Genomic DNA, 25,019 nt, shown 5'->3' on the forward strand with positions numbered 1-25,019 from the left:
GGGATTAGATGGAGAGAGATTAGGATAAACTAAGGAACAGTCAGTAATCAGGTAGTGGGATTAGATGGAGAGAGATTAGGATAAACTAAATTACAGTCAGTAATCAGGTAGTGGGATTAGATGGAGAGAGATTAGGATAAACTAAATTACAGTCAGTAATCAGGTAGTGGGATTAGATGGAGGGAGATTAGGATAAACTAAATTACAGTCAGTAATCAGGTAGTGGGATTAGATGGAGAGAGATTAGGATAAACTAAATTACAGTCAGTAATCAGGTAGTGGGATTAGATGGAGGGAGATTAGGATAAACTAAATTACAGTCAGTAATCAGGTAGTGGGATTAGATGGAGGGAGATTAGGATAAACTAAACTATTCAGTAATCAGGTAGTGGGATTAGATGGAGGGAGATTAGGATAAACTAAATTAGTCCGTAATCAGGTAGTGGGATAAGATGGAGAGAGATTAGGATAAACTAAATTACAGTCAGTAATCAGGTAGTGGGATTAGATGGAGGGAGATTAGGATAAACTAAGGTACAGTCAGTAATCAGGTAGTGGGATTAGATGGAGGGAGATTAGGATAAACTAAGGTACAGTCAGTAATCAGGTAGTGGGATTAGATGGAGAGAGATTAGGATAAACTAAATTACTCAGTAATCAGGTAGTAGGATTAGATGGAGAGAGATTAGGATAAACTAAATTAGTCAGTAATCAGGTAGTGGGATTAGATGGAGAGAGATTAGGATAAACTAAATTACAGTCAGTAATCAGGTAGTGGGATTAGATGGAGGGAGATTAGGATAACCTAGGGGTTAGTGGTAGGGTACTAGGGGTTAGTGGTAGGGTACTAGGGTTATAGGGGATAGTGGTAGGGTACTAGGGTTATAGGGGTTAGCGGTAGGGTACTAGGGGTTAGTGGTAGGGTACTAGGGGTTAGTGGTAGGGTACTAGGGTTATAGGGGTTAGTGGTAGGGTACTAGGGGTTAGTGGTAGGGTACTAGGGGTTAGTGGTAGGGTATTAGGGTTATAGGGGTTAGTGGTAGGGTACTCGGGTACTAGGGGATAGTGGTAGGGTACTAGGGGTTAGTGGTAGGGTACTAGGGGTTAGTGGTAGGGTACTAGGGGCTAGTGGTAGGGTACTAGGGTTATAGGGGTTAGTGGTAGGGTATTAGGGTTATAGGGGTTAATGGTAGGGTACTAGGGTTATAGGGGCTAGTCGTAGGGTACTAGGGGTTAGTGGTAGGGTACTAGGGGTTAGTGGTAGGGTACTAGGGTTATAGGGGTTAGTGGTAGGGTACTAGGGTTATAGGGGTTAGTGGTAGGGTACTAGGGTTATAGGGGATAGTGGTAGGGTACTAGGGTTATAGGGGTTAGTGGTAGGGTACTAGGGTTATAGGGGATAGTGGTAGGGTACTAGGGTTATAGGGGTTAGTGGTAGGGTACTAGGGGTTAGTGGTAGGGTACTAGGGTTATAGGGGCTAGTGGTAGGGTACTAGGGTACTAGGGGTTAGTGGTAGGGTACTAGGGTTTAGGGGTTAGTGGTAGGGTACTAGGGTTATAGGGGTTAGTGGTAGGGTACTAGGGTTATAGGGGTTAGTGGTAGGGTACTAGGGTTATAGGGGATAGTGGTAGGGTACTAGGGTTATAGGGGCTAGTGGTAGGGTATTAGGGTTATAGGGGTTAGTGTTAGGGTACTAGGGGTTAGTGGTAGGGTACTAGGGTTATAGTGGTTAGTGGTAGGGTACTAGGGGTTAGTGGTAGGGTACTAGGGTTATAGGGGTTAGTGGTAGGGTACTAGGGGTTAGTGGTAGGGTACTAGGGTTATAGGGGTTAGTGGTAGGGTACTAGGGTTATAGAGGCTAGTGGTAGGGTACTAGGGGTTATAGGGGTTAGTGGTAGGGTACTAGGGTTATAGGGGCTAGTGGTAGGGTACTAGGGTTATAGGGGCTAGTGGTAGGGTACTAGGGTTATAGGGGCTAGTGGTAGGGTACTAGGGTTATAGGGGTTAGTGGTAGGGTACTAGGGTTATAGGGGATAGTGGTAGGGTACTAGGGGTTAGTGGTAGGGTACTAGGGGTTAGTGGTAGGGTACTAGGGTTTTAGGGGTTAGTGGTAGGGTACTAGGGTTATAGGGGTTAGTGGTAGGGTACTAGGGTTATAGGGGATAGTGGTAGGGTCCTAGGGGTTAGTGGTAGGGTACTAGGGGTTAGTGGTAGGGTACTAGGGTTATATGGGATAGTGGTAGGGTACTAGGGGTTAGTGGTAGGGTACTAGGGGTTAGTGGTAGGGTACTAGGGTTATAGGGGATAGTGGTAGGGTACTAGGGGTTAGTGGTAGGGTACTAGGGTTATAGGGGCTAGTGGTAGGGCACTAGGGGGTTAGTGGTAGGGTACTAGGGGTTAGTGGTAGGGTACTAGGGTTATATGGGATAGTGGTAGGGTACTAGGGGTTAGTGGTAGGGTACTAGGGGTTAGTGGTAGGGTACTAGGGTTATAGGGGATAGTGGTAGGGTACTAGGGGTTAGTGGTAGGGTACTAGGGTTATAGGGGCTAGTGGTAGGGCACTAGGGGGTTAGTGGTAGGGTACTAGGGGTTAGTGGCAGGGTACTAGGGTTATAGGGGTTAGTGGTAGGGTACTAGGGTTATAGGGGTTAGTGGTAGCGTACTAGGGTTATAGGGGATAGTGGTAGGGTACTAGGGTTATAGGGGTTAGTGGTAGGGTACTAGGGGTTAGTGGTAAGGTACTAGGGGTTAGTGGTAGGGTACTAGGGGTTAGTGGTAGGGTACTAGGGTTATAGGGGTTAGTGGTAGGGTACTAGGGGATAGTGGTAGGGTACTAGGGGCTAGTGGTTAGTGGTAGGGTACTAGGGTTTAGTGGTAGGGTACTAGGGTTATAGGGGTTAGTGGTAGGGTACTAGGCTACTGGGGTCAGTGGTAGGGTACTGGGTTATAGGGGTTAGTGGTAGGGTACTGGGTTATAGGGGTTAGTGGTAGGGTACTAGGGTTATAGGGGATAGTGGTAGGGTACTAGGGTTATAGGGGCTAGTGGTAGGGTACTAGGGTTATAGGGGCTAGTGGTAGGGTACTAGGGTTATAGGGGTTAGTGGTAGGGTACTAGGCTACTAGGGTTATAGGGGTTAGTGGTAGGGTACTAGGGGTTAGTGGTAGCGTACTATGGTTATAGGGGTTAGTGGTAGGGTACTAGGGGCTAGTGGTAGGGTACTAGGGGTTAGTGGTAGGGTACTAGGGGTTAGTGGTAGGGTTATAGGGGATAGTGGTAGGGTACTAGGGGTTAGTGGTAGGGTACTAGGGGTTAGTGGTTGGGTACTAGGGTTATAGGGGATAGTGGTAGGGTACTAGGGGTTAGTGGTAGGGTACTAGGGGTTAGTGGTATGGTACTAGGGTTATAGGGGATAGTGGTAGGGTACTAGGGGTTAGTGGTAGGGTACTAGGGTTATAGGGGCTAGTGGTAGGGTACTAGGGGTTAGTGGTAGGGTACTAGGGCTTAGTGGTCGGGTACTAGGGTTATAGGGGTTAGTGGTAGGGTACTAGGGTTATAGGGGTTAGTGGTAGGGTACTAGGGTTATATGTGATAGTGGTAGGGTACTAGGGTACTAGGGGTTAGTGGTAGGGTACAAGGGTTATAGGGGTTAGTGGAAGGGTACTAGGGGTTAGTGGTAGGGTACTAGGGGTTAGTGGTAGGGTACTAGGGGTTAGTGGTAGGGTACTAGGGGTTAGTGGTAGGGTACTAGGGTTATAGGGGTTAGTGGTAGGGTACTAGGGTACTAGGGGATAGTGGTAGGGTACTAGGGGCTAGGGGTTAGTGGTAGGGTACTAGGGTTATAGGGGTTAGTGGTAGGGTACTAGGGTTACAGGGGTTAGTGGTAGGGTACTAGGGGTTAGTGGTAGGGTACTAGGGTTATAGGGGTTAGTGGTAGGGTACTAGGGTTATAGGGATAGTGGTAGGGTACTAGGGTTATAGGGATAGTGGTAGGGTACTAGGGGTTAGTGGTAGGGTACTAGGGTTATAGGGGTTAGTGGTAGGGTACTAGGGTTATAGGGGTTAGTGGTAGGGTACTAGGGTTATAGGGGTTAGTGGTAGGGTACTAGGGTTATAGGGGCTAGTGGTAGGGTACTAGGGTTATAGGGGCTAGTGGTAGGGTACTAGGGTTATAGGGGCTAGTGGTAGGGTACTAGGGTTATAGGGGTTAGTGGTAGGGTACTAGGGTACTAGGGGTTAGTGGTAGGGTACTAGGGGTTAGTGGTAGGGTACTAGGGGTTAGTGGTACGGTACTAGGGGTTAGTGGTAGGGTACTAGGGTTATAGGGGTTAGTGGTAGGGTACTAGGGTTATAAGGGATAGTGGTAGGGTACTAGGGGTTAGTGGTAGGGTACTAGGGGTTAGTGGTAGGGTACTAGGGTTATAGGGGTTAGTGGTAGGGTACTAGGGTTATAGGGGCTAGTGGTAGGGTACTAGGGTTATAGGGGTTAGTGGTAGGGTACTAGGGTTATAGGGGCTAGTGGTAGGGTACTAGGGTTATAGGGGTTAGTGGTAGGGTACTAGGGTTATAGGGGCTAGTGGTAGGGTACTAGGGTTATAGGGGTTAGTGGTAGGGTACTAGGGTTATAGGGGCTAGTGGTAGGGTACTAGGGTTATAGGGGTTAGTGGTAGGGTTATAGGGGCTAGTGGTAGGGTACTAGGGTTATAGGGGTTAGTGGTAGGGTACTAGGGTTATAGGGGTTAGTGGTAGGGTACTAGGGTTATAGGGGTTAGTGGTAGGGTACTAGGGTTATAGGGGCTAGTGGTAGGGTACTAGGGTTATAGGGGCTAGTGGTAGGGTACTAGGGGTTAGTGGTAGGGTACTAGGGGTTAGTGGTAGGGTACTAGGGGTTAGTGGTAGGGTACTAGGGGTTAGTGGTAGGGTATAGGGGTTAGTGGTAGGGTACTAGGGTTATAGGGGTTAGCAGTCACACCTCTGCAGTCTGTTAACCAGCTGGGTGACCAGGGAGTCAGAGATCCCAGGGTAGGCCTCCTCTGACAGGAGAATCGCTTCTCTCAATTCATCCAGAGCCATCGGGTTCCCATTCACTGCCTCCTGACGCTGCTTCAACTGGAGGACAGAGAGACGGGGACGAAACAGGGTTAGGAGGGAGGACAGAGAGACGGGTAGGAGGGAGGACAGAGAGACGGGAACAAAACAGGGTTAGGAGGGAGGACAGAGAGACGGGAACGAAACAGGGTTAGGAGGGAGGACAGAGAGAAGGGTAGGAGGGAGGACAGAGAGACGGGTAGGAGGGAGGACAGAGAGACGGGAACGAAAACAGGGTTAGGAGGGAGGACAGAGAGAAGGGTAGGAGGGAGGACAGAGAGACGGGTAGGAGAAGGACAGAGAGACGGGTAGAAGGGAGGACAGAGAGACGGGTAGGAGGGAGGACAGAGAGACGGGTAGGAGGGAGGACAGAGAGACGGGTAGGAGAAGGACAGAGAGACGGGTAGGAGGGAGGACAGAGAGACGGGGACGAAACAGGGTAGGAGGGAGGACAGAGAGACGGGGACGAAACAGGGTTAGGAGGGAGGACAGAGAGACGGGTAGGAGGGAGGACAGAGAGACAGGTAGGAGGGAGGACAGAGAGACGGGTATGAGGGAGGACAGAGAGACGGGTAGGTGGAAGGACAGAGACAGGGTACTAGGGTTATAGAGGTGACAGACAGCAGACAGACAGTATGTTGTAGCAGGGTAGTGTGGTGACTGACAGACAGCAGACAGACAGTATGCTGTAGCAGGGTAGTGTGGTGACTGGCAGCAGACAGACAGTATGTTGTAGCAGGGTAGTGTGGTGACTGGCAGCAGACAGACAGTATGCTGTAGCAGGGTAGTGTGGTGACTGGCAGCAGACAGACAGTATGCTGTAGCAGGGTAGTGTGGTGACTGACAGCAGACAGACAGTATGCTGAAGCAGGGTAGTGTGGTGACTGGCAGACAGCAGACAGACAGTATGCTGTAGCAGGGTAGTGTGGTGACTGGCAGACAGCAGACAGACAGTATGCTGTAGCAGGGTAGTGTGGTGACTGGCAGACAGCAGACAGACAGTATGTTGTAGCAGGGTAGTGTGGTGACAGACAGCAGACAGACTGTATGTTGTAGCAGGGTAGTGTGGTGACTGACAGACAGCAGACAGACAGTATGTTGTAGCAGGGTAGTGTGGTGACTGACAGCAGACAGACAGTATGTTGTAGCAGGGTAGTGTGGTGACTGGCAGCAGACAGACAGTATGTTGTAGCAGGGTAGTGTGGTGACTGGCAGACAGCAGACAGACAGTATGTTGTAGCAGGGTAGTGTGGTGACTGGCAGACAGCAGACAGTATGCTGTAGCAGGGTAGTGTGGTGACAGACAGCAGACAGACAGTATGTTGTAGCAGGGTAGTGTGGTGACTGACAGCAGACAGACAGTATGCTGTAGCAGGGTAGTGTGGTGACTGGCAGACAGACAGTATGCTGTAGCAGGGTAGTGTGGTGACTGACAGCAGACAGACAGTATGCTGAAGCAGGGTAGTGTAGTGACTGACAGCAGACAGACAGACAGTATGTTGTAGCAGGGTAGTGTGGTGACTGGCAGCAGACAGACAGTATGTTGTAGCAGGGTAGTGTGGTGACTGGCAGCAGACAGACAGTATGTTGTAGCAGGGTAGTGTGGTGACTGACAGCAGACAGACAGTATGCTGTAGCAGGGTAGTGTGGTGACAGACAGACAGCAGACAGACAGTATGCTGTAGCAGGGTAGTGTGGTGACTGGCAGACAGCAGACAGACAGTATGCTGTAGCAGGGTAGTGTGGTGACTGGCAGACAGCAGACAGACAGTATGTTGTAGCAGGGTAGTGTGGTGACTGACAGACAGCAGACTTACAGTATGTTGTAGCAGGGTAGTGTGGTGACAGACAGCAGACAGACAGTATGCTGTAGCAGGGTAGTGTGGTGACAGACAGCAGACAGAGAGTATGCTGTAGCAGGGTAGTGTGGTGACAGACAGACAGCAGACAGACAGTATGCTGTAGCAGGGTAGTGTGGTGACTGGCAGACAGCAGACAGACAGTATGTTGTAGCAGGGTAGTGTGGTGACTGACAGCAGACAGACAGTATGCTGTAGCAGGGTAGTGTGGTGACTGGCAGACAGCAGACAGACAGTATGCTGTAGCAGGGTAGTGTGGTGACTGGCAGCAGACAGACAGTATGCTGTAGCAGGGTAGTGTGGTGACTGGCAGCAGACAGACAGTATGCTGTAGCAGGGTAGTGTGGTGACTGGCAGCAGACAGACAGTATGTTGTAGCAGGGTAGTGTGGTGACTGACAGCAGACAGACAGTATGCTGTAGCAGGGTAGTGTGGTGACTGGCAGACAGCAGACAGACAGTATGCTGTAGCAGGGTAGTGTGGTGACTGGCAGACAGCAGACAGACAGTATGTTGTAGAAGGGTAGTGTGGTGACTGGCAGACAGCAGACAGACAGTATGCTGTAGCAGGGTAGTGTGGTGACTGGCAGACAGCAGACAGACAGTATGCTGTAGCAGGGTAGTGTGGTGACTGGCAGCAGACAGACAGTATGCTGTAGCAGGGTAGTGTGGTGACTGGCAGCAGACAGACAGTATGTTGTCTAAACAGATCGGTGAACCCAGAAGTTTGAATTTGATTCTAGAAGTGGGTCAATAAATGTAATGATTTAGTTCAGGGTTTAGGGTCAGATTTATGTGTTCAGGAGATGTTAATGTATCTGTCCATCAACACCCAGCGGGTGATGGCCAGCCCCACGGCCAGGTTGGTTGGGATGTTAATGTATCTGGGTTGGTCTGGTTGGTCGGTTTGGTCGGTCGGCGCCACGACAGCAGAGAGCTTCTTACTTCGGCCAGAGAAGGAGAGATGATGGTGGACAGGCTGGTGGAATACAGCCTCCTTGAAATGACTCCGCTCTCCACTTCCTGTCCCTCTCCTCCGTTCTGGACTTTCTTAGGATCCTTCTCTCTGATGGTGAAGATCCAGTCATCACTACCAAAGTTGTTCCCGCCCGACGCTTGCCCATCCTGCTCCCTGATTGGACAAGAGAGACCAGAGTCAGGAGTCCAATTGGCTCAGCGTGACAGTATGACTCAATAGTCCTGGTTAAAGTAGTGCACTGCAAAGGGAAGAGGGTTCCATTTAGTATGCAGCCTAGGTCTGATCCTGACTTACGAGTCAGACTCGTCTGAGCTGGACTCTGCCTGCTGTCTGGTCTGATCCTGACTTACGAGTCAGACTCGTCTGAGCTGGACTCTGCCTGCTGTCTGGTCTGATCCTGACTTACGAGTCAGACTCGTCTGAGCTGGACTCTGCCTGCTGTCTGGTCTGATCCTGACTTACGAGTCAGACTCGTCTGAGCTGGACTCTGCCTGCTGTCTGGTCTGATCCTGACTTACGAGTCAGACTCGTCTGAGCTGGACTCTGCCTGCTGTCTGGTCTGATCCTGACTTACGAGTCAGACTCGTCTGAGCTGGACTCTGCCTGCTGTCTGGTCTGATCCTGACTTACGAGTCAGACTCGTCTGAGCTGGACTCTGCCTGCTGTCTGGTCTGATCCTGACTTACGAGTCAGACTCGTCTGAGCTGGACTCTGCCTGCTGTCTGGTCTGATCCTGACTTACGAGTCAGACTCGTCTGAGCTGGACTCTGCCTGCTGTCTGGTCTGATCCTGACTTACGAGTCAGACTCGTCTGAGCTGGACACGGCCTGCTGTCTGGTCTGATCCTGACTTACGAGTCAGACTCGTCTGAGCTGGACTCTGCCTGCTGTCTGGTCTGATCCTGACTTACGAGTCAGACTCGTCTGAGCTGGACTCTGCCTGCTGTCTGGTCTGATCCTGACTTACGAGTCAGACTTGTCTGTCGTCTGAGCTGGACTCTGCCTCCTGTCTGGTCTGATCCTGACTTACGAGTCAGACTCGTCTGAGCTGGACTCTGCCTGCTGTCTAGATCTGATCCTGACTTACGAGTCAGACTCGTCTGAGCTGGACTCTGCCTGCTGTCTGGTCTGATCCTGACTTACGAGTCAGACTCGTCTGAGCTGGACTCTGCCTCCTGTCTGGTCTGATCCTGACTTACGAGTCAGACTCATCTGAGCTGGACTCTGCCTGCTGTCTAGATCTGATCCTGACTTACGAGTCAGACTCGTCTGAGCTGGACTCTGCCTGCTGTCTGGTCTGATCCTGACTTACGAGTCAGACTCGTCTGAGCTGGACTCTGCCTGCTGTCTAGATCTGATCCTGACTTACGAGTCAGACTCGTCTGAGCTGGACTCTGCCTGCTGTCTAGGTCTGATCCTGACTTACGAGTCAGACTCGTCTGAGCTGGACTCTGCCTGCTGTCTGGTCTGATCCTGACTTACGAGTCAGACTCATCTGAGCTGGACTCTGCCTGCTGTCTGGTCTGCTCAGCCTTCCACCTCCTGTATTTATCCACCAGCTCCGTCAGGTACGACGTCTTCTTGGCGTGACGCACAATCAGCTTGTGTTTCAACAGCTCTTTGGCAGTGGGCCTCTGCACAGAGAGAGAGAGGGGGGGAAAGGGAAGGAGGAAAGCGGTAGGGATGAGAAGAAAAATAAATTGTAAGCAAGGTGAGGAGCGGAGAGATAGGACAGATGCACAAATAACTTCCAAATGCTCTCTGATATTGCCAGGCCAGCAAATGGAATTGAAACCAGTTGAAACCAGTTGAAACCAGTTAGGTTTGGGGTTTGAAAAGTGTTTCCTAACAGGACACTTCAAAAGGAAGTAAAACCAGTTGAAACCAGTTGAAACCAGTTGAAACCAGTTCGGTCTGGGGTTTGAAAAGTGAACACTTCTGAACCTTAACTCTAAAAAAAGGAACACTTACGAAGCTTGGCTCCTTGTTCAGGCAGGCCTCCACGAACTCCTTCAGGGGCTTGCTGTAGTTCCCCTCCAGGGTAGGAGGGGTGTTCTTTGGGATAAGGAACAGCACTTTCATAGGGTGCAGCTCAGAGTGTGGGGGTTCTCCTTTAGCCAGCTCTATACACGTTATACCCAGGGACCAGATGTCTGCCTGCAACACACACATGGGGACAGAGAGAGAGAGAGATGTTTTCACCTTAGGACCATCCAAAAATCACACCCTACTGTTTTATATAATAGGAATTACTATTGACCAGAGTCCTATGGGATAGAGTACTATATAGGGAATAGGGTGCCAATTCAGATGTAGCCCTTGTGCGGCATTTGGGATAACTTCTTTGTTGTCATTATAAACAGAACTTCCTGTATGACCCCTGACCTTTCACCTTACAGTCGTAGGCTGACTGTAACCTCTGACCTCTCACCTTAAGAGTCGTAGGCTGACTGTAACATCTGACCTCTCACCTTACAGTCATAGGCTGACTGTAACCTCTGACCTTTCACCTTACAGTCGTAGGCTTACTGTAACCTCTGACCTCTCACCTTACAGTCGTAGTCTGACTGTAACCTCTGACCTCTCACCTTAGAGTCGCAGGCTGACTGTAACATCTGACCTCTCACCTTACAGTTGTAGGCTGACTGTAACCTCTGACCTTTCACCTTACAGTCGTAGGCTTACTGTAACCTCTGACCTCTCACCTTACAGTCGTATGCTGACTGTAACCTCTGACCTCTCACCTTACAGTCGTAGGCTGACTGCTTGATGACCTCAGGAGCCATCCAGAAGGGCGTGCCAACGAAGGTGCTGCGTTTGAGCTGGGTGTCCGTTAGCTGTCCCGCCACCCCGAAGTCTGCCAGCTTCACCTCCCCACGGTCCGACAGCAGAACGTTGGCAGCTGAGGGAGAGAAGAAAGCAGTTTGGATCACAACGAAGCAAAGGGGTTAGGCCCCGACCAGGACTCAAACCCAGAATGGAACCAGGGGGTAGGCCCGACCAGGACTCAAACCCAGAATGGAACCAGAGGGTAGGCCCCAACCAGGACTCAAACCCAGAATGGAACCAGGGGGTAGGCCCCGACCAGGACTCAAACCCAGAATGGAACCAGGGGTTAGGCCCCGACCAGGACTCAAACCCAGAATGGAACCAGGGGTTAGGCCCGACCAGGGGTTAGGCCCCGACCAGGACCCAAACCCAGAATGGAACCAGGGGGTAGGCCCCAACCAGGACTCAAACCCAGAATGGAACCAGGGGGTAGGCCCCAACCAGGACTCAAACCCAGAATGGAACCAGGGGGTAGGCCCCAACCAGGACTCAAACCCAGAATGGAACCAGAGGGTAGGCCCGACCAGGACTCAAACCCAGAATGGAACCAGGGGGTAGGCCCGACCAGGACTCAAACCCAGAATGGAACCAAGGGGGTAAGCCCCGACCAGGGGTTAGGCCCCGACCAGGACTCAAACCCAGAATGGAACCAGAGGGTAGGCCCCGACCAGGACTCAAACCCAGAATGGAACCAGGGGGTAGGCCCGACCAGGACTCAAACCCAGAATGGAACCAGGGGGTAGGCCCCGACCAGGACTCAAACCCAGAATGGAACCAGGGGGTAGGCCCCGACCAGGACACAAACCCAGAATGGAAACAGGGGGTAGGCCCCGACCAGGACTCAAACCCAGAATGGAACCAGAGGGTAGGCCCCGACCAGGACTCAAACCCAGAATGGAACCAAGGGGGTAAGCCCCGACCAGGGGTTAGGCCCCGACCAGGACTCAAACCCAGAATGGAACCAGAGGGTAGGCCCCGACCAGGACTCAAACCCAGAATGGAACCAGGGGGTAGGCCCGACCAGGACTCAAACCCAGAATGGAACCAGGGGGTAGGCCCCGACCAGGACTCAAACCCAGAATGGAACCAGGGGGTAGGCCCCGACCAGGACACAAACCCAGAATGGAAACAGGGGGTAGGCCCCGACCAGGACTCAAACCCAGAATGGAACCAGAGGGTAGGCCCCGACCAGGACTCAAACCCAGAATGGAACCAGGGGGTAGGCCCCGACCAGGGGTTAGGCCCCGACCAGGACTCAAACCCAGAATGGATCCAGGGGGTAGGCCCCGACCAGGACTCAAACCCAGAATGGAACCAGGGGGTAGCCCCGACCAGGACTCAAACCCAGAATGGAACCAGGGGGTAGCCCCGACCAGGACTCAAACCCAGAATGGAACCAAGGGGTAGGCCCCGACCAGGACTCAAACCCAGAATGGAACCAGAGGGTAGGCCCCGACCAGGACTCAAACCCAGAATGAAACATTAACCCCGTCAGTACTGCTGATGTCTCTCTGTACCTTCTACATTAACCCTGTCAGTACTGCTGATGTCTCTCTGTACCTTCTACATTAACCCTGTCAGTACTGCTGATGTCTCTCTGTACCTTCAACTACTAGTATCCCTGTTAGCTCCTACTAGTATCCCTGTTAGCTAGGTTAGCACCTACTAGTATCCCTATTAGCTAGGTTAGCCCCTACTAGTATCCCTGTTAGCTAGGTTAGCCACTACTAGTATCCCTGTTAGCTAGGTTAGCCCCTACTAGTATCCCTGTTAGCTAGGTTAACCCCTACTAGTATCCATGTTAGCTAGGTTAGCCCCTACTAGTATCCCTGCTAGTTAGGTTAGCCCCTACTAGTATCCCTGTTAGCCCCTACTAGTATCCCTGTTAGCTAGGTTAGCCCCTACTAGTATCCCTGTTAGCCCCTACTAGTATCCCTGTTAGCTAGGTCAGCCCCTACTAGTATCCCTGTTAGTTAGGTTAGCCCCTACTAGAATCCCTGTTAGCCCCTACTAGTATGCCTGTTAGCTAGGTTAGCCCCTACTAGTATCCCTGTTAGTTAGGTTAGCCCCTACTAGTATCCCTGCTAGTTAGGTTAGCCCCTACTAGTATCCCTGTTAGCCCCTACTAGTATCCCTGTTAGCCCCTACTAGTATCCCTGTTAGCTAGGTTAGCCCCTACTAGCATCCCTGTTAGCCCCAACTAGTATCCCTGTTAGCTAGGTTAGCACCTACTAGTATCCCTGTTAGCTAGGTTAGCACCTACTAGTATCCCTGTTAGCTAGGTTAACCCCTACTAGTATCCATGTTAGCTAGGTTAGCCCCTACTAGTATCCCTGTTAGCCCCTACTAGTATCCCTGTTAGCTAGGTTAGCACCTACTAGTATCCCTGTTAGCTAGGTTAGCACCTACTAGTATCCCTGTTAGCTAGGTTAACCCCTACTAGTATCCATGTTAGCTAGGTTAGCCCCTACTAGTATCCCTGTTAGCTAGGTTAGCCCCTACTAGTATCCCTGTTAGCTAGGTTAGCCCCTACTAGTATCCCTGTTAGCTAGGTTAGCCCCTACTAGTATCCCTGTTAGCTAGGTTAGCCCCTACTAGTATCCCTGTTAGCTAGGTTAGCCCCTACTAGTATCCCTGTTAGCTAGGTTAGCCCCTACTAGTATCCCTGTTAGCCCCTACTAGTATCCCTGTTAGCCCCTACTAGTATCCCTGTTAGTTAGGTTAGCCCCTACTAGTATCCCTGTTAGCCCCTACTAGTAGCCCTGTTAGCTAGGTTAGCCCCTACTAGTATCCCTGTTAGCTAGGTTAGCCCCTACTAGTATCCCTGTTAGCCCCTACTAGTATCCCTGTTAGCTAGGTTAACCCCTACTAGTATCCCTGTTAATTAGGTTAGCCCCTACTAGTATCCCTGTTAGCCCCTACTAGTATCCCTGTTAGCTAGGTTAGCCCCTACTAGTATCCCTGTTAGCTAGGTTAGCCCCTACTAGTATCCCTGTTAGCTAGGTTAGCCCCTACTAGTATCCCTGTTAGCTAGGTTAGCACCTACTAGTATCCCTGTTAGTTAGTTTAGCCCATACTAGTATCCCTGTTAGCTAGGTTAGCCCCTACTAGTATCCCTGTTAGCTAGGTTAGCCCCTACTAGTACCCCTGTTAGCTAGGTTAACCCCTACTAGTATCCCCGTTAGCTAGGTTAGCCCCTACTAGTATCCCTGTTAGCTAGGTTAGCCCCTACTAGTATCCCTGTTAGCCCCTACTAGTATCCATACTAGTTAGGTTAGCCCCAACTAGTATCCCTGTTAGTTAGGATAGCCCCTACTAGTATCCCTGTTAGCTAGGTTAGCCCCTACTGGTATCCCTGTTAGCTAGGTTAGCCCCTACTAGTATCCCTGTTAGTTAGGTTAGCCCCTACTAGTATCCCTGTTAGTTAGGTTAGCCCCTACTAGTATCCCTGTTAGCTAGGTTAGCCCCTACTAGTATCCCTGTTAGCTAGGTTAGCCCCTACTAGTATCCATGTTAGCCCCTACTAGTATCCCTGTTAGTTAGGTTAGCCCCTACTAGTATCCCTGTTAGCTAGGTTAGCCCCAACTAGTATCCCTGTTAGCTAGGTCAGCCCCTACTAGTATCCCTGTTAGCTAGGTCAGCCCCTACTAGTATCCCTGTTAGCTAGGTTAGCCCCTCCTAGTATCCCTGTTAGCTAGGTTAGCCCCTACTAGTATCCCCGTTAGCTAGGTTAGCCCCTACTAGTATCCCCGTTAGCTAGGTTAGCCCCTACTAGTATCCCTGTTAGCTAGGTTAGCCCCTACTAGTATCCCTGATAGTTAGGTTAACCCCTACTAGTATCCCTGTTAGCTAGGTTAGCCCCTACTAGTATCCCTGTTAGCTAGGTTAGCCCCTACTAGTATCCCTGTTAGTTAGGTTAGCCCCTACTAGTATCCCTGTTAGTTAGGTTAGCCCCTACTAGTATCCCTGTTAGCTAGGTTAGCCCCTACTAGTATCCCTGCTAGTTAGGTTAGCCCCTACTAGCATTCCTGTTAGCTAGGTTAGCCCCTACTAGTATCCCTGTTAGCTAGGTTAGCCCCTACTAGTCTCCCTGTTAGCTAGGTTAGCCCCTACTAGTATCCCTGTTAGCCCCTACTAGTATCCCTGTTAGCCCCTACTAGTATCCCTGTTAGTTAGGTTAGCCCCTACTAGTATCCCTGTTAGCTAGGTTAGCCCCTACTAGTATCCCTGTTAGCTAGGTTAGCCCCTACTAGTATCCCTGTTAGTTAGGTTAGCCCCTACTAGTATCCCTGTTAGGCCCAACTAGTATCCCTGTTAGCTAGGTTAACCCCTACTAGTATCCCTGTTAGCTAGGTTAGCCCCTACTAGTATCCCTGTTAGTTAGGTTAGCCCCTACTAGTATCCCTGTTAGGCCCAACTAGTATCCCTGTTAGCTAGGTTAGCCCCTACTAGTATCCCCGTTAGCTAGGTTAGCCCCTAGTAGTATCCATGCTATTTAGTACCTTTGATATCTCTGTGTATCTTCTTCTCTGAGTGGAGGTATTCCAGACCCTTCAGAATCTCTCTGAGGATGGTAGCGATCTGAGTCTCATCCAGCAACCCTGGCTCCAACTGGAAAAACACACAACCGCCTCCGTTAGCTAGCACAACTCACACAACCGCCTCCGTTAGCTAGCACAACTCACACAACCGCCCAAACTCACACAACCGCCCCCCGTTAGCTAGCGCAACTCACACAACCATAACCGTTAGCTAGCGCAACACACACAACCGCCTCCGTTAGCTAGCGGAACTCACACAACCGCCTCCGTTAGCTAGCTCATCTCACACAACCGCCTCCGTTAGCTAGCGCAACTCACACAACCGCCCCCGTTAGCTAGCACAACTCACACAACCGCCCCCGTTAGCTAGCGCAACTCACACAACCGCCCCCGTTAGCTAGCACAACCGCCCCCCGTTAGCTAGCTCAACTCACACAACCGCCCCCGTTAGCTAGCGCAACTCACACAACCGCCCCCGTTAGCTAGCTCAACTCACACAACCGCCCCCCCGTTAGCTAGCGCAACTCACACAACCGCCCCCGTTAGCTAGCACAACCGCCCGTTAGCTAGCACAACTCACACAACCGCCCCCGTTAGCTAGCACAACCGCCCGTTAGCTAGCACAACTCACACAACCGCCCCCGTTAGCTAGCACAACCGCACGTTAGCTAGCGCAACTCACACAACCGCCCCCCCCGTTAGCTAGCGCAACTCACACAACCGCCCCGTTAGCTAGCACAACCGCCCCCCGTTAGCTAGCACAACCGCCCCTGTTAGCTAGCGCAACTCACACAACAGCCCCCGTTAGCTAGCACAACTCACACAACCGCCCCCCATTAGCTAGCTCAACTCACACAACCGCCCCCGTTAGCTAGCGCAACTCACACAACCGCCCCCGTTAGCTAGCTCAACTCACACAACCGCCCCCCCGTTAGCTAGCGCAACTCACACAACCGCCCCCGTTAGCTAGCACAACCGCCCGTTAGCTAGCACAATTCACACAACCGCCCCCGTTAGCTAGCACAACCGCATGTTAGCTAGCGCAACTCACACAACCGCCCCCCCGTTAGCTAGCGCAACTCACACAACCGCCCCGTTAGCTAGCACAACCGCCCCCCGTTAGCTAGCACAACCGCCCCTGTTAGCTAGCGCAACTCACACAACAGCCCCCGTTAGCTAGCACAACTCACACAACCGCCCCCGTTAGCTAGCACAACTCACACAACCGCTCCCGTTAGCTAGCACAACTCACACAACCACCCCTGTTAGCTAGCGCAACTCACACAACCGCCTCCGTTAGCTAGCGCAACTCACACAACCGCCTCCGTTAGCTAGCGCAACTCACACAACCGCCCCCGTTAGCTAGCACAACCGCCCCCCGTTAGCTAACGCAACTCACACAACCACCTCTGTTAGCTAGCGCAACCGCCCGTTAGCTAGCACAACTCACACAACCGCCCCCGTTAGCTAGCGCAACTCACACAACCTCCCCCGTTAGCTAGCGCAACTCACACAACCGCCCCAGTTAGCTAGCGCAACTCACACAACCACCTCTGTTAGCTAGCGCAACCGCCCCCGTTAGCTAGCGGAACCGCCCCCGTTAGCTAGCGCAACTCACACAACCACCCGTTAGCTAGCGCAACTCACACAACCGCCCCCGTTAGCTAGCACAACCGCCCCCGTTAGCTAGCGCAACTCACACAACCACCCGTTAGCTAGCGCAACTCACACAACCGCCCCCGTTAGCTAGCACAACCGCCCCCGTTAGCTAGCTCAACTCACACAACCGCCCCCGTTAGCTAGCGCAACTCACACAACCGCCCCCGTTAGCTAGCGCAACTCACACAACCGCCCCCGTTAGCTAGCACAACTCACACAACCGCCCCCGTTAGCTAGCACAACTCACACAACCGCCCCCGTTAGCTAGCTCAACTCACACAACCGCCCCCGTTAGCTAGCGCAACTCACACAACCGCCCCCGTTAGCTAGCACAGCCGCCCCCGTTAGCTAGCTCAACTCACACAACCGCCCCCGTTAGCTAGCGCAACTCACACAACCGCCCCCGTTAGCTAGCACAACCGCCCCCGTTAGCTAGCTCAACTCACACAACCGCCCCCGTTAGCTAGCGCAACTCACACAACCACCCCCGTTAGCTAGCCCAACTCACACAACCGCCCCCGTTAGCTAGCACAACTCACACAACCACCCCCGTTAGCTAGCGCAACTCAGAAAACAACCCCCCGTTAGCTAGCACAGCCGCCCCCCCGTTAGTTAGCGCAGCCGCCCTCGTTAGCTAGCTCAACCGCCCCCCGTTAGCTAGCTCAACCGCCCCCCGTTAGCTAGCACAACGTCCACATATTGTCTGACTACTGGTAACATCACTCACCAGATCCAACGCTGAGCCTCCTCCGAGATACTCCATAATGATCCACAGCTTGGCCTCCTGAAGACGACAAGAGAGACCAGTTACAGAGGAGGTGTTAGGACAGGGGCCTGGTTCCTCCAGATCAGGAGGTGTTAGGACAGGGGACTGGTTCCTCCAGATCTAACAGAGGAGGTGTTAGGACAGGGCTCTGGTTCCTCCAGATCAGGAGGTGTTAGGACAGGGGACTGGTTCCTCCAGATCTAACAGAGGAGGTGTTAGGACAGGGAGCTGGTTCCTCCAGATCTAACAGAGGAGGTGTTAGGACAGGGAGCTGGTTCCTCCAGATCAGGAGGTGTTAGGACAGGGGGCTGGTTCCTCCAGATCAGGAGGTGTTAGGACAGGGGGCTGGTTCCTCCAGATCTAACAGAGGAGGTGTTAGGACAGGGGGCTGGTTCCTCCAGATCAGGAGGTGTTAGGACAGGGGTTGGTCCCTCCAGATCGGGAGGTGTTAGGACAGGGGCCTGGTTCCTCCAGATCAGGAGGTGTTAGGACAGGTAGCTGGTTCCTCCAGATCAGGAGGTGTTAGGACAGGTGGATGGTTCCTCCAGATCAGGAGGTGTTAGGACAGGGGGCTGGTTCCTCCAGATCTAACAGAGGAGGTGTTAGGACAGGGGGCTGGTTCCTCCAGATCTTACAGAGGAGGTGTTAGGACAGGGGGCTGGTTCCTCCAGATCTAACAGAGGAGGTGTTAGGACAGGGGGCTGGTTCCTCCAGATCTAACAGAGGAGGTGTTAGGACAGGGGGCTGGTTCCTCCAGATCAGGAGGTGTTTGGACAGGGGGCTGGTTCCTCCAGATCAGGAGGTGTTAGGACAGGGGGCAGGTTCCTCCAGATCAGGAGGTGTTAGGACAGGGGCTGGTTCCTCCAGATCAGGAGGTGTTAGGACAGGGGGCTGGTTCCTCCAGATCAGGAGGTGTTAGGACAGGGGGCTGGTTCCTCCAGATCTTACAGAGGAGGTGTTAGGACAGGGGGCTGGTTCCTCCAGATCTTACAGAGGAGGTGTTAGGACAGGGGGCTGGTTCCTCCAGATCTTACAGAGGAGGTGTGAGCTGCTCCATGACCTTTAACCCTGATCCCTAACCCTATGACCTACCTTCAGGTAGGATCCATGACCTTTAACCCTGATCCCTAACCCTATGACCTACCTTCAGGTAGGATCCATAGTACTTGGTGATGAAGGGGCTGTCACACTGACTCAACACAGTGATCTCCTGCTGGATGTCCTCCATCTCATCCTCAGCCTCCTCCAGGTCAATGATCTTAACGGCCACCACCTTCTGGGTCCTCTTGTCTATTCCTTTAAACACCTCACCAAACGAGCCTTTACCTATCCTCTCCAACTTAGTGAACAGCTCCTCTGGGTCTGCCTTCAGGTTCTACAGGAGGGGGGGGATAGAGAGGGGAGGAGGGGGGGAGAGAGGGGAGGAGAGAGAAGGGAGGAAGAGAGAGAGAAGGGAGGGAGGGAGGGAGAGAGAGAAGGGAGGGAGGGAGAGAGAGAGAAGGGAGAGAGGGAGGGGAGGAGAGAGAAGGGAGGGGGAGAGAGAAGGGAGGAAGAGAGAGAGAAGGGAGGGAGAGAGGGAGGGGAGGAGAGAGAAGGGAGGGGGAGAGAGAAGGGAGGAAGAGAGAGAGAGAAGGGAGGGAGAGAGAGAGAAGGGAGGGAGAGAGAGAGGAGGGAGGGAGAGAGAGAAGGGAGGGAGAGAGAGAGAAGGGAGGGAGGGAGAGAGAGAAGGGAGGGAGAGAGAGAGAAGGGAGGGGGAGGAGGGGGGAGGGAGGAGAAGGGAAGGAGAGAGAGAGGGGAGGAGAGAGAAGGGAGGGAGAGAAAGAGAGGGAGGGAGAGAGAGAGAGAGGGAGGGGGAGGAGAAGGGGGAGAGAGAAGAGAGAAAGAGAGAGAGAAAGGGGGAGGGGGAGGAGAAGGGGGAGAGAGAAGGGAGAGAGAGAAGGGAGAGAGAGAGAGAGAGAGGGAGGGGGAGGAGAGAGAGAGAGGGAGGGGGAGGAGAAGGGGGAGAGAGAAGAGAGAGAGAGAGAGAGAGGGAGGGGGAGGAGAGAGAGAGAGGGAGGGGGAGGAGAGAGCAGCAGTGCTTAGAAGTTGATTACATGACATGTGATAAGAGTTAAAGAATATCAGCATTATTTTGTCAACAACATGTTGCAACACTGCAGCAATGATGAACCCAAAACGTCCTCTATATAACTAACAGAATATTGAATACAGGAGTTCACTTCTGTTTCCATGACGTAACCTAGGACTAGGATATCACTCTGCTCTGACCCTAACCTGGGACTAGGATATCACTCCACTCTGACCCTAACCTGGGACTAGGATATCACTCTGACCCTAACCTGGGACTAGGATATCACTCTGACCCTAACCTGGGACTAGGATATCACTCTGACCCTAACCTGGGACTAGGATATCACTCCGCTCTGACCCTAACCTGGGACTAGGATATCACTCCGCTCTGACCCTAACCTGGGACTAGGATAGCGCTCTGACCCTAACCTGGGACTAGGATATCACTCCGCTCTGACCCTAACCTGGGACTAGGATATCACTCCGCTCTGACCCTAACCTGGGACTAGGATATCACTCTGACCCTAACCTGGGACTAGGATATCACTCTGACCCTAACTTGGGACTAGGATATCACTCTGACCCTAACCTGGGACTAGGATATCGCTCTGCTCTGACCCTAACCTGGGACTAGGATATTGCTCCGCTCTGACCCTAACCTGGGACTAGGATATCGCTCTGCTCTGACCTTAACCTGGGACTAGGATATCGCTCTGCTCTGACCCTAACCTGGGACTAGGATATCACTCTGACCCTAACCTGGGACTAGGATATTGCTCTGCTCTGACCCTAACCTGGGACTAGGATATCGCTCTGCTCTGACCCTAACCTGGGACTAGGATATCGCTCTGACCCTAACCTGGGACTAGGATATCGCTCTGCTCTGACCCTAACCTGGGACTAGGATATCGCTCCTCTCTGACCCTAACCTGGGACTAGGATATCGCTCCGCTCTGACCCTAACCTGGGACTAGGATATCACTCCACTCTGACCCTAACCTGGGACTAGGATATCGCTCTGACCCTAACCTGGGACTAGGATATCACTCTGCTCTGACACTAACCTGGGACTAGGATATCGCTCTGCTCTGACCCTAACCTGGGACTAGGATATCGCTCCGCTCTGACCCTAACCTGGGACTAGGATATCACTCTGACCCTAACCTGGGACTAGGATATCGCTCCGCTCTGACCCTAACCTGGGACTAGGATATCGCTCCGCTCTGACCCTAACCTGGGACTAGGATATTGCTCTGCTCTGACCCTAACCTGGGACTAGGATATCGCTCTGCTCTGACCCTAACCTGGGACTAGGATATCGCTCTGTTCTGACCCTAACCTGGGACTAGGATATCGCTCTGCTCTGACCCTAACCTGGGACTAGGATATCGCTCTGCTCTGACCTTAACCTGGGACTAGGATATCACTCTGACCCTAACCTGGGACTAGGATATCGCTCCGCTCTGACCCTAACCTGGGACTAGGATATCACTCCGCTCTGACCCTAACCTGGGACTAGGATAGCGCTCTGACCCTAACCTGGGACTAGGATATCGCTCTGACCCTAACCTGGGACTAGGATATCGCACTTCTCTGACCCTAACCTGGGACTAGGATATCGCTCTGCTCTGACCCTAACCTGGGACTAGGATATCGCTCCGCTCTGACCCTAACCTGGGACTAGGATATCACTCCGCTCTGACCCTAACCTGGGACTAGGATATCACTCTGCTCTGACCCTAACCTGGGACTAGGATATCGCTCTGACCCTAACCTGGGACTAGGATATCGCTCTGACCCTAACCTGGGACTAGGATATCACTCTGACCCTAACCTGGGACTAGGATATCGTACTCTCCCCTGGTCCTGACCTGTGACCCTAACCCTACAGTACTCTCCCCTGGCCCTGACCTGTGACCCTAACCCTACAGTACTCTACCCTGGCCCTGACCTGTGACCCTACAGTACTCTCCCCTGGTCCTGACCTGTGACCCTAACCCTACAGTACTCTTCCCTGGTCCTGACCTGTGACCCTAACCCTACAGTACTCTACCCTGGCCCTGACCTGTGACCCTACAGTACTCTCCCCTGGTCCTGACCTGTGACCCTAACACTACAGTACTCTTCCCTAGTCCTGACCTGTGACCCTAACCCTACAGTACTCTCCCCTGGCCCTGACCTGTGACCCCAACCCTACAGTACTCTTCCCTGGTCCTGACCTGTGACCCTACAGTACTCTTCCCTGGTCCTGACCTGTGACCCTAACCCTACAGTACTCTCCCCTGGCCCTGACCTGTGACCCTAACCCTACAGTACTCTCCCCTGGCCCTGACCTGTGACCCTACAGTACTCTTCCCTGGTCCTGACCTGTGACCCTACAGTACTCTTCCCTGGTCCTGACCTGTGACCCTAACCCTACAGTACTCTCCCCTGGCCCTGACCTGTGACCCTAACCCTACAGTACTCTCCCCTGGCCCTGACCTGTGACCCTACAGTACTCTTCCCTGGCCCTGACCTGTGACCCTAACCCTACAGTACTCTGCCCTTGCCCTGACCTGTGACCCTACAGTACTCTCCCCTGGTCCTGACCCTAACCCTACAGTACACTTCCCTGGCCCTGACCTGTGACCCTACAGTACTCTACCCTGGTCCTGACCTGTGACCCTAACCCTACAGTACTCTCCCCTGGTCCTGACCTGTGACCCTAACCCTACAGTACTCTCCCCTGGTCCTGACCTGTGACCCTAACCCTACAGTACTCTACCCTGGTCCTGACCTGTGACCCTAACCCTACAGTACTCTCCCCTGGCCCTGACCTGTGACCCTAACCCTACAGTACACTTCCCTGGTCCTGACCTGTGACCCTAACCCTACAGTACTCTCCCCTGGCCCTGACCTTTGACCCTAACCCTACAGTACTCTCCCCTGGCCCTGAGCTGTGACCCTAACCCTACAGTACTCTGCCCTGGCCCTGACCTGTGACCCTAACCCTACAGTACACTTCCCTCGACCTGACCTTTGACCCTAACCCTACAGTACTCTCCCCTGGCCCTGACCTGTGACCCTAACCCTACAGTACTCTCCCCTGGCCCTGACCTGTGACCCTAACCCTACAGTACTCTCCCCTGGCCCTGACCTTTGACCCTAACCCTACAGTACTCTCCCCTGGCCCTGACCTGTGACCCTAACCCTACAGTACTCTCCCCTGGCCCTGACCTTTGACCCTAACCCTACAGTACACTTCCCTGGCCCTGACCTGTGACCCTAACCCTACAGTACTCTCCCCTGGCCCTGACCTTTGACCCTAACCCTACAGTACTCTTCTTTGGAAAGTATTCAGACCCTTGACTTTTTCCCCACACCGTTGCGTTACGTTGCCTCATTGTAAAATGGGTTAAATAGTTTTTCCCCTCATCGATCTACACACAATACCCCATAATGACATCACAATACACCATAATGACATCACAATACCCCATAATGACATCACAATACCCCATAACGACAAAGCAAGAACTGGTTTGTAGACATTTTTGCAAATGTGTTAAAAATAAAAACCGGAAATATCACATTTTCATAAGTTTTCAGACCCTTTACTAAGTACTTTGTTGAAGCACCTTTGGCAGCGATTACAGCCTCGAGTCTTCTTGGGTATGATACTACAAGCTTGGCACACCTGTATTTGGGGAGTTTCTCCCATTCTTCTCTGCAGATCCTCTCCAGCTCTGTCAGGTTGGATGGGGAGCGTCGCTGCACAGCTATTTAAGGTTGGTCCAGAGATGTTGGATCGGTTCAAGTCTGGGCTCTTACTGGGCCACCCAAGTACATTCAGAGACTTGTCCCGAAGCCACTCCTGCATTGTCTTGGCTGTGTGCTTAGGGTCGTTGTCCTGTTGGAAGGTGAACCTTCGCCCCAGTCCGAGGTCCTGAGCGCTATGGAGCAGGTTGTCATCAAGGATCTCTCTGTACTTTGCTCCGTTCATCTTTCTCTTGATCCTGACTAGTCTCCCAGTTCCTGCGGCTGGAAAACATCCCACAGCATGATGCTGCCACCACCGTGCTTCACCGTAGGGATGGTGCCAGGTTTCCTCCAGATGTGACACTTTGAACTCTGAATGCAATATTGGTTTCATCAGATCAGAGAATCTTGTTTCTCATGGTCAGAGTCCTTTAGGTGCCTTTGAGCAAACTCCAAGCGGGTTGTCATATGCCTTTTACTGAGGAGTGGCTTCTGTCTGGCCACTTCACCATAAAGACCTGATTGGTGGAGGGCTGCAGAGATGGTTGTCCTTCTGGAAGGTTCTCCCGTCCCCACAGAGGAACTCTGGGGCCCTGTCAGAGTGAGCATTGGGTTCTTGGTCACCTCCCTGACCAAGACCCTTCTCCCCCGATTGCTCAGTTTGGCCGGGCGGCCAGCTCTAGGAAGTGCCTTGGTGGTTCCAAACTTCTTCCATTTAAGAATGATGGAGGCCACTGTGTTCTTGGGGACCTTCAATGCTCCAGACATTTTTTGGTACACTATCCCAGATAGGATTTTGTCGAGGCACCAGTCTCGGAGCTCCACGGACAATTCCTTCGACCTCATGGCTTAGTTTTAGTTCTGGGACCTTATTTAGACAAGTGTGTACTTTTCCAAATAAATGTTCAATCAACTAAATTTACCACAGGTGGACTCCAATCAAGTTATAGAAACATCTCAAGGATGATCAATGGAAACAGGATTCACCTGAGCTCAATTTCGAGTCTCATAGCAAAGGGGTCTGAACACTTATGTAAATAAGGTATTTGTTTTTTATTTTTCATAAATTATGCTTTGTCATTATGGGGTATTGTGATGTCATTATGGGGTATTGTGATGTCATTATGGGGTATTGTGATGTCATTATGGGGTATTGTGATGTCATTATGGGGTATTGTGATGTCATTACGGGGTATTGTGATGTCATTATGGGGTTTTGTGATGTCATTATGGGGTATTGTGTGTAGATTGATGAGGAAAACAATGTATTTAATCCATTTTAGAATAAGGCTGTAACGTAACAAAATGCGGAGAAAGTGAAGTGGTCTGAATACTTTCTGAATGCCCTGAATATAGCAACATTATTCTGACTAGTTATTCACTGTGTATTTATTCCTTGTGTCCCCATTTCAATGATTTATTATTGTAATCTAACTCTCCATTGTTGTAAAAGGATTCGTAAGTAAGCATGTCACTGTTAGTCTACACCTGTT

The 25,019-nt window shown here is 52.0% G+C and overlaps 1 protein-coding gene across 1 annotated transcript in view; it reads right to left on the bottom strand.

Annotated features, from left to right (window-relative positions):
• LOC115189014 (serine/threonine-protein kinase 24-like) overlaps positions 1–25,019 on the bottom strand; it is a 30,053-nt gene that overhangs the window by 2,423 nt on the left and 2,611 nt on the right. The window contains exons 2-9 of the mRNA XM_029747841.1: positions 18,863–19,093; positions 17,680–17,736; positions 15,255–15,363; positions 10,668–10,825; positions 9,895–10,080; positions 9,406–9,557; positions 7,891–8,077; positions 4,972–5,108 (exon numbers count right to left, since the gene is read on the bottom strand). Of these exons, the coding sequence (XP_029603701.1) occupies positions 4,972–5,108; positions 7,891–8,077; positions 9,406–9,557; positions 9,895–10,080; positions 10,668–10,825; positions 15,255–15,363; positions 17,680–17,736; positions 18,863–19,093 (1,217 nt within the window). The remainder of the gene's footprint in view (positions 1–4,971; positions 5,109–7,890; positions 8,078–9,405; positions 9,558–9,894; positions 10,081–10,667; positions 10,826–15,254; positions 15,364–17,679; positions 17,737–18,862; positions 19,094–25,019) is intronic.

Source organism: Salmo trutta, unplaced genomic scaffold, assembly GCF_901001165.1.
Source record: "Salmo trutta unplaced genomic scaffold, fSalTru1.1, whole genome shotgun sequence".
NCBI classification, from domain to species: Eukaryota; Metazoa; Chordata; class Actinopteri; order Salmoniformes; family Salmonidae; genus Salmo; species Salmo trutta.